Here is a 9,253-nt window from a genome sequence, read left to right as displayed (position 1 = left end):
TCATAGTCAACCTCCAATTTGTGCTTAAAAGCCTAGATAGAGTTAATTACTTTCGGTTTTGAAGCCAAAACAACTGAATTATGTGAGCTCTTTCATATTCCATCCTCTGTGTTTTAATTATAAAATTATACACTCTTACATTTCAGTGTTTCTTTTCATTTTTAGTGCTCGATTTTATTCAAAGCTTGAGCTGACCTAGACATGGGAAACTATCATTTTGGTGTGGCAGCAAAAACTATCTATAGCTGTTTTGTGGCTGTTCCTATGGTCTGGGAAATAAACAAGGATCAGATTATAAGTGATCACTTTCACATCGCATGATGGACGACAATTCAGAAGCATCAGATGAATCCTGCGGGGCAGACCCTTAGCTACCCTGTTGCTAACTGGTGCTTTCCCTCCCTCCTCTGTCTACCACATAGTATCTATGGACTGAAGGGAATCAGTTGGTGGCTTCTTGAAGCAGGAAGGGAGGGACTTCACACTCTCACTTGGAACCAGAAGTTGAATTTGTAAGCATAATATGTTTTAGAAGCCATGGGTTGTGGCACTTCTTCCAAAAAAGGTAACAAAGCTGAGAAAGGTGAGTACTGGGGACAAACCTGTTTTTATCAACGAAAATGAGGGATTAAGCCCGACTCACACTCCTTCCTGTTTCTTGTTTATTCCCATGGTTCTCAAGCTGCCCTGTGTGATTCAGAACCATCATTATGTAGACTGAAGGTGAAATGTTGGGGGAGCATGGGAAAAGCACCTCTAGAAAGATGCAACTTTGACTTTATGGTATCACACAAAGTATTATCTAAGAGAGATGTTTGATTTGGTTTCAGTTAGAATGTTGCAGTATAAAGTATCCATTTGTAACTCACTGGCAGGAAACCAAAAAGACAATGGAATTTATATCTACTTCTTCTAAAGTCACATAATAGGTACACCACACATATGTGACATTTAGTGGTGCCTCTGAATTTTATTAGCTTTTATAATTCGATGACATTTTTAAAAATACCTATTAAACACAGAACTTCATGAGATTTGCCTTATGATTTAAAAATAATTTAGTGAGGATGCCAGGTAGAAAATCTGATTCTAAAAGAAGTGCATTGCTCCTGCATAGATCCCCTACTTACTTCTACCTCTGAACAGTTAGAGAGTTAAATATTCCCTCTTTATTTTACTTTTCCATGGCTACTGGAATCTAGCTGAAACTTGCTGGTGTGTTGAAGGAACCTACCATCTACAAGCAAACTAAAATAACAAGCTGGGACAATTATATGAACCCTTTGTTCCTGAGCTCCAATTTTTTTTTCCTATCTAGATTATGGGTATCTTCACTGGGTTTTATTCTATATTTCAGTTCAAAGTTTCCCCAGGCTTATGGTAGAGATTTTAGGGTAGAGTATCCTGTACTAGTTAGCTGAGGGTATTTTTCTTTGGGATCAATTATCGTTCTCCTCGGCTAAATTGTGCTAAGTGTGCAGGCTAATTTCCCAAAGTAGGAAAGAGCATGACAACTGTTTGGAATCTTTATGCATGTCACAATCTAATTCCATAGTAATTGTTTATTAACAACACAGACTGGAGAATTGATTTACCTTATTTGTTTTTACAAAATGAGTGAACAAATAAAGGGCCACATTAAGGACACCTTTCTATGCGCAGAATGTAATTTGTCATATTTATATGTATTTTACTCACATTCTCCTTTGCATCACTCTCTACTGACCAGTCCTTTACATTTTGTCAAATTTCTTGGGTTTTATAAAACACTAAGCTCAGGCTGGAGAGGTGGTCCACTGGTTAAGAGTAATTGCTGTTCTAGCAGAGGATCTGAGTTTGGTTCCCAGCACCCATATGGTAGTTCACAACCACCTGAAACTCCAGTTCCAGGAGAAATGGTGGTCTCTTCTAGCCTCCACAGGCACTGCAGACAAGCATTCATATACATAAAATAAAAAGTAATAAATATTTTTATATATTTAAGGGCTAAAGAGATGGTTTAGTGATTAAGACTGCTTGTTGCTCTTACAGAAAACACAGACCTAATCTCCAGTACCAACTTGTTGACTTCAGCATCCATAACGGATCAGTCAGGGGACTTAAGTAAGTTCTAGCTCTTTTAATTGCTTTTCACCTTCTATAATGTTATTCATAAATGGAAATATTTGCTTAGACTTTAGAGTTTAAGGAATTTATTGAGATAAGATTCACATAACATGGAATTAACCATCCGAGTAAACAACTCTGCAGCACTTAGTATATTTACAATTGTGTTTAGCCACCACCTTTGTCTAGGACTCCAAAGTAAAAGCCCAGTCATTTTCTGTTTCCTCTAAATTCCTAACAACAGTTAATTCATGATCTGTCTCTATGGAATTTTTTTAACTCAGACATTTTATTTCAACGGAACCATATACTATGTAGCCTTTGTGTTTGGCTTCTCTCTTGTAGCATTTCTCAGTATTATATTCCTTTTTATTATTGAGGAATACTTCATGTGAGAACAGGCCATTTTATATATATCCCATTCATTAATTAGTAGATATTAGGTTATAAGTTGTTTTTACTTTTCTCCATTTTTTTTACTATTATGAGCAAAGCTTCTATGAACATTCATATATAAGTTATTCTGTAAACATAGGCTTTCAGTTTTCCAGGCATATACCAATGAGTAGAATTTCTGGGTCTATGCTTAACATTTTGAGAACCCTCTAAACTACTTCCTAAAAGTGACTATACCATTCAGTGTTCCTACCAGCAATGTGTTGGTATTACAATTTTTCAAAATCCTTGGCTACTACAGTGTTTTAATTGTCTTTTTATCACAACCATCCTAGTGGGTATTCTGAAGCATCTCATTGTGTTTCTATTTGTACTTGACTAATGACTAATAATTTTAGGCTTCTTTTCATGTGTTTCTTGACCATTTGTACCAGTGTCTTTAGAGTAAGCATCCATTAAGATCATTTATACCCCCACTTTTTTGGAGACAGATTGTTACTAGGGAGCCCATTGGGGCTTGTAACTTACTTATGTGGCATAGATGCCCTCAAAGTAGTAATCCTCCTGTTACTGCCTCCTGAGTGCTGGAGTCATAGGCATGTGCCACCATGTCAAACCACTTTAAAAATTGTTATCTGTATACTATTTTGTTGGAAGAGTTATTTATGTATTCCATATACAAATTTCTTTCTTTTTCTTTTTTTATTAGATATTTTCTTTATTTGCATTTCAAATGTTATCCCCTTTCCTAGTTTCCCCTCCAAAAATCCCCTATCCCCTCCCCCTTCCCCCTGCTCCCCAACCCACCCACACCCATTCCCAGTCCTGGCATTCCCCTATACTGGAGCATAGAACCTTTACAGGACCTACAAATTTCTTATCAAATATATAATTTAGAAGAAGCTATGCTTACCAATGTAGACTCACCTGTCACCAAATATATAGTTTGCAAGTATTTCTTCTCACTCAATGACTTGTCTTCCATTTGTTGTTGTTGTTTTTGAGGTGGTCTCCAATATTTAGGATGGGCTTGAACTCACTATGTAGTTGAGGATGACCTTGAACTCCTGTTCTGCCTGCTTCTATCACCCAAGCATGCACCACCCTGTCAAATTTAAGGCATGGTCTAAGCTGGCCTTGAACTATCATTCTGTGTTACATTTTTTTTAGCACTTGCTTACTAGCATGAGGTTTTTTCACTTTCTTTTTCTTTTCTTCTTCATCTTCCTTCTCTTCTTCTCCCATTCTTCTTTGGAATTGGGAAGTAATAGTATTTTGATTCATTTAGTTTGTGAACCAACAAGTTTAGTTTGTGTTACTTACTGAAGCATGGGTGAGGGGTTATTTGCAGGATCATGGACAATTTACCAGTGGTTATACTACCAAAGAATCTCTCCCTCCTCCTACAACTGTTAACTGCCTACAGATCCCAGGGGGAGGGTCAGAACTCCTGTAACCCTCCTGTCTTTAAATTTCTTTACTATGCAGTTAAAATATAACAAAACCCAGCAAGTTTTCTAGCTGCCATCTAACTTAACTGTCACCCTTGTGAGTTTAGTGGTGTCATCTGGGAGACTCAGGTTTATATTTCCTGGAGAGAAGGTGTGTGTGTGTGTGTGTGTGTGTGTGTGTGTGTGTGTGTGTGTGTAGGGGGGGGGAGAAATTTGTCTTTTTCAAGGGTATCTTTGAAATCTTTTTGATTTTAATATAAGTGCAATACCAGAAAGTCAAAATGAAATGTTTTGAATTAAAGAAAATAGGACCCAATAAAGGCTCAAATTTTAAAACTCCAAAGTTGGTGTGAAGTAGTGTAACTTCCTGAACCCTGTAGAGCAGCAGTTCTCAACCTGTGGGTCTCGACCACTTTGGGAGTCGCATATCAGATATCCTGCATGTCAGATATTCACATTACAATTTACAACTCTATCAACATTACAGTTTATGAAGTAGCAATGCAAATAGTTTTATGGTTGGGGTCACCACAACATGAGGAGCATTAGGAAGGTTGAGAACCATTGCTTTAAAACTTATGATGAACTGCAGCTTAGTCTACATATGAATCCTGGGGTCAGTTGTGCTACTGTCTAGGGGGTCTTGATCAGGTTCATTTTGTCCACCAGTTAAAAGAATTAGAAGGCAGAGAAAATCTTAAGCTCCACAGGTTGTAGCTGAGGGAATTCTCAAGCATAGCAAATAGAAACACCTGTTAAAGAAAGGCTTTTATTGGGGTGAGGAAACACACACAAGAAGCACACAGAGAGGAAGAACCTCTGTAAAGAAGGGACTTTTTTTTTTTAACTTTTTAAATAGTGTTCTTACAATATCAACCAACCAGATCCCCCATAGCTCCCAGGGACTAAGCCACCAACCAAGGAGTACACGTGGCTCTAGCTGCATATGTTGCAGAGGATGGACTTTTTTGGCATCAATGGGAGGAGAGGTCCTTGGTCCTGTGAAGGTTCAATAGATGCCCCAGTAGAGGGGAATCAAGGGTGGGGAGGTGGGAGTGGGTGGGTGGATAGAGGAACACCCTCATAGAAGCAGGGGGAGGAAGGATGGGATAGGGGGGTTCTGAGAGGTGGGGAAACCAGGAAAGGTTTTATTTGGAATATAAATAAAGAAAATATCCAATTAAAAGAAAAAAGAAAGAAAAAGAATTCCAGAAAAAAGAGAAAGTTTTCAATTTTGGCAAAGTATAGCTTATTTTTAATTTTTTCTTTTGACATCATACTTAACCTGTAAAGTCTTTGTAGTTTTAGTTCTTACATTTATCTATCTATCTATCTATCTATCTATCTATCTATCTATCTATCTATCTATCTATCTATCTATTTATGTCTATTTTGAGTTACTTTCACATATATGAGGTTTGGGTATAAATACATTCCTTGTGCATGCTGATCTGGTGATCTGGTTCTCCTGATATCATTTGTTGAAACGACTTTTTTTTTTTTACATCTGGACACTCAAATCAAATCGATCAACTTGATGACGGCCTTCTTGAATGTGTGAAAGACTGGGGTTCTATTCGTAGCACTACAAAAGAAATTTGGCACTTTAGTGTAAATCCGTTGGGAGAATGTCTGTGTAGCATGCACGAAGTCCTGGTTTTGATCAGGAGGAACTCACACCCATAATCCCTGCACTTGGGTGACAGAGGAGAAAACTTCAAGGTCTTCCTTGGCTACATAACAATTTTGAGACTAGACTGTTCTATATGAAACCTGTCTCTTAGACTCTTTCTCTCTTACAAGATTGCTCTAGGTATTTTGGGTCTTTTGCATTTTCCTAACGATTTTATAGTTAATTTGTAGACTTATTTTAAAACCCACATGAAATGTTCAGGGGGATTATCCTGGATGTACTTGAGCAGCATTACCAGTCTAACAGTTGAATCAGGAGATCTATGAATATAGTGTGTCTTTCCATTTATAGTCATAGTATTATATTATTTTGGATGCTTCTCTAAATAAGATTCTTTTCTTAACATTCATGTTAAGAAAATGTTCATTACAAATGTTTGAAATGATTTTTGTAGCCCCCGGTTTTTCTAACTTGAGTTGTTGTCATGAAGAGCTCATTATTTAAGAATTTGTTTGAAGTCATGTCATCTTCAAATAGGATTAGTTTCCTTTCCTTCTTTCCAATGCTTTCCATTTTATTTTATTTCTTCATTATGCTAGCCAGATACTTTGCTTAAATACTGTACAGAATGAGAGAGTAAGTGTCCTTGTATCTTTCAGTCTTTATTGTCAGCATGACCAGATTTAAAATCACTTGAACATACGTTCTGTATTTGTCTGTATGTGTACTTTCAAATGGATTATCTGATTGGAGGAGACCCACTTTGAATATGGGGGGCACCATCCCATGGGTTGGATATTGGATAAAATATGTTTTTGAATGAAAATTTTTTCATACAATATATTTTCACCATATTTCCCCTCTCTCAACTCTTCTCAGATCCTTCCCACCTCCTCCCCACCCACACAACTTTATGTGCTTCTCTCTCTCTCTCTCTCTCTCTCTCTCTCTCTCTCTCTCTCTCTCTCTCTCCTCTCTCTCTCTCTCTCATTATTTTAATAGGCCTGTCTTTAAAAGTGACTTGTTTTTTTTCTTTTGCAGTGTTTCTGTTCTTTTTTGTTTTGTATGTTTAGTGCATTGATTATATGCCATGGGGGAATTTCGTTCATTGTGCAGTCTATTTGGTGTTTTGCATACTTCTTGTATACCTTTCTAGGCAACTCTGTTTTTTACATTAGGGAAATCTTCTATCATTTTGTTAAAAATATTTTCTGTACCTTTGGCCTGGTTTTCTTCTCCTTCCTCTATACCTATTATTTGTATATTTGGTCTTTTCAAAGTGTCCTAGATTTCCTGAAAGTTTCCTCCCCACCCCCTGTTTTCTTTTCTTTTAGAGTTAACATTGTCTTTCACTGACTGAGGTACTATTTCTTCTAACTCATCCTCAAGTCTTGTAATCTATTGGCATTTTAGTTTTGAGTTTTCTTTAGTGACTCTATTACTTTGTTAAATCCTTCTTTTATGGCTTGAAATGTTTTTATCATTTTATTCAGTTGTTTGTGTTTTCATGAAGGTGTATATTCAAATCATCTTTAAGGTGTGAATATATTAGTTTGAAGTCCTTGTCTTGCACTTCAGCTAAATTGCTTTTCTCGGGCCTATTGCAATAGTGTTGCTGGATTCTGGAAGAGGCACAATGACTTGGTCATGTCTGTGGTCTTGTGCTGGGATCTAGGCATCTGGGATTTTGATGTTTGAGGTGTTCCTTGGTGTAGATATCTGGTCTTGTCTTTGCTGCATGGCTGTCCTGTTCTTTGCTTGCTGCTACCCACTCTGAGCTTTAGCCAAATTTTGTGGCTGTGGGGTCCCTGATAGAGTGTTTCTCAGGGTTAATGGGTAACAAAGCAATGGAGATGGGCTAGATGGGAAGACTGGGTCGTCTAAAGGGGAAAGCTAGGGAAATCCACAGCCTGCACTAAGATGTAATATCTCCACAGTATGTTGGTAGTGTGGGAGAAAGGCTGGAAAGGGGGAAAATATTAAGACTTTCATTGAATTCAAAGACTTCAATAATTCTTTAATACATAAAATACTCTGACCAAAGAAACTTAAGCAAAGATTTAATTTGGCTCACGGTTCCAGGTTATCCATCATGGTGGGGAAGTCATAGAGACAGAAGCTTGTGGCAGCTGGTCACATACCATCTGCAGACAAGAAACAAAGAGTTCATGGTGCTGCTCATCCCTCTTTGTTCATCTGTACAGACAAGGATCTCTTGCCCAGAGTTAAGGTAGATCTTTCCACTTCTATTAAAGCAATGCAGACAATCCCACACAGACCTATGCAGAGGCCCATTTCCCAGATTATTCTAGATTGTGTCAAGATCACCACCTAACCATCACAGGGCTATTTACTTAGAATGGTTTTTATTCTTTCATTACCTCTTGTTTAATATATCAGGCAAAGTTTAGATTTCATATGATAAACTACCTGAAATGCTAATACAATGGTGTTTGTGTGTGTGTGTGTGTGTGTGTGTGTATGTGTGTGTGTGTGTGTGTGAGAGAGAGAGAGAGAGAGAGAGAGAGAGAGAAACTGCATGTAGAGGCCAGAGATAGATTTTCTGCATCTTCTTTGACCACTTTTATTTTAACCTTCTGTGCTGAGATAGAGTCTTAGTGACCCTGTAATTCACCAGTTCAGAAAGACTGGCCAGTGAACTTCAGAGATGCCTCTGTCTCCACCTCCTGAGCACAAGGTATTCACACTCAGATTTTCCTGTGAGTGCTGGGGACTCAAAGTCTGCTTTGGAGGCAAACACTCTACCTGCTGAACCAGCTCCCCGTCTCCATAAATGTTCTCCTTTTTAGAACCTTTCGAAGCTATAGAAACAAATGGAACTAACAAATATTTATCATTCTCCTCTCCATAGATTTTCTTGAATAAATACTCTCCAGATATTTTCTTGAGATATTTTAATCATCTTAAATATTACTTTTTAGAAGCCTCATTTACAGCACAAAATGTTTGCATACATAAATATTTCTCAAGTTTTTATAAATGTTCTATAGACATTTTCCACTGCTAAATATATCATTTCATAGGTAATTTATAATATATTGAAGTATTTTTCTAGTATTGCAGTTTCATGCTAATTACAAATAACATTTTAAAATTTTTCTTCATGAAAAGCTGTTTATTTTAGATTATATCAACAATCAGGTGATTAGATATGAAATTATTGTGCCAAGGGCTAGGGATAATTTGAAATCTCTTGATAGAAAATAATAGCCTTTAGTACCTGAACACTCTAGAAAGTGCTCAGCATATTGTATGTGCATTTTATTTACCCCTTCTAGTAAACCTGAAATTACGTTAATTTGGGGGGGTAAATCAATGTCTCACTATGTAGGCGTGGTGGTTTGAATATGCTTGGCCCAGGGAATGGCACTATTAGGAGGTGTGGCCTTGTTAAAGTAGGTGTGACCTTGTTGGAGGGAATGTGTCACTGTGGGCTTTAAAACCCTCATCCTAGCTGTATGGAAGTCAGTATTCTCCTAGTAGCCTTCAGATAAAGATGAGAACTCTAAGTTCCTCCTGTACCATGCCTGCCTGGATGCTGCCATGATCCTACTTTGGTGATACTGGATTGAACCTCTGAACCTGTAAGCCAGCCCCAATTAAATATCTTTGGTCATGGTGTCTGTTCATAACAGTAAATCCCTAA

At 37.5% G+C, this 9,253-nt stretch overlaps 1 protein-coding gene across 1 annotated transcript in view; it reads left to right on the top strand.

Annotated features, from left to right (window-relative positions):
- Positions 1–417: 417 nt before the first annotated feature.
- Ppef1 (protein phosphatase with EF-hand domain 1) overlaps positions 418–9,253 on the top strand; it is a 95,124-nt gene continuing 86,288 nt past the window's right edge. Inside the window, exon 1 of the mRNA XM_021188454.1 lies at positions 418–583. Coding sequence (XP_021044113.1) covers positions 538–583 — 46 coding nt within the window. The 5' untranslated portion in view covers positions 418–537. The remainder of the gene's footprint in view (positions 584–9,253) is intronic.

This window comes from Mus pahari, chromosome X, assembly GCF_900095145.1.
Source record: "Mus pahari chromosome X, PAHARI_EIJ_v1.1, whole genome shotgun sequence".
In the NCBI taxonomy this organism is placed as follows: Eukaryota; Metazoa; Chordata; class Mammalia; order Rodentia; family Muridae; genus Mus; species Mus pahari.
Note: the sequence above shows the minus strand (reverse complement) of the source record. Positions and strands in the feature narration are given on the sequence as shown.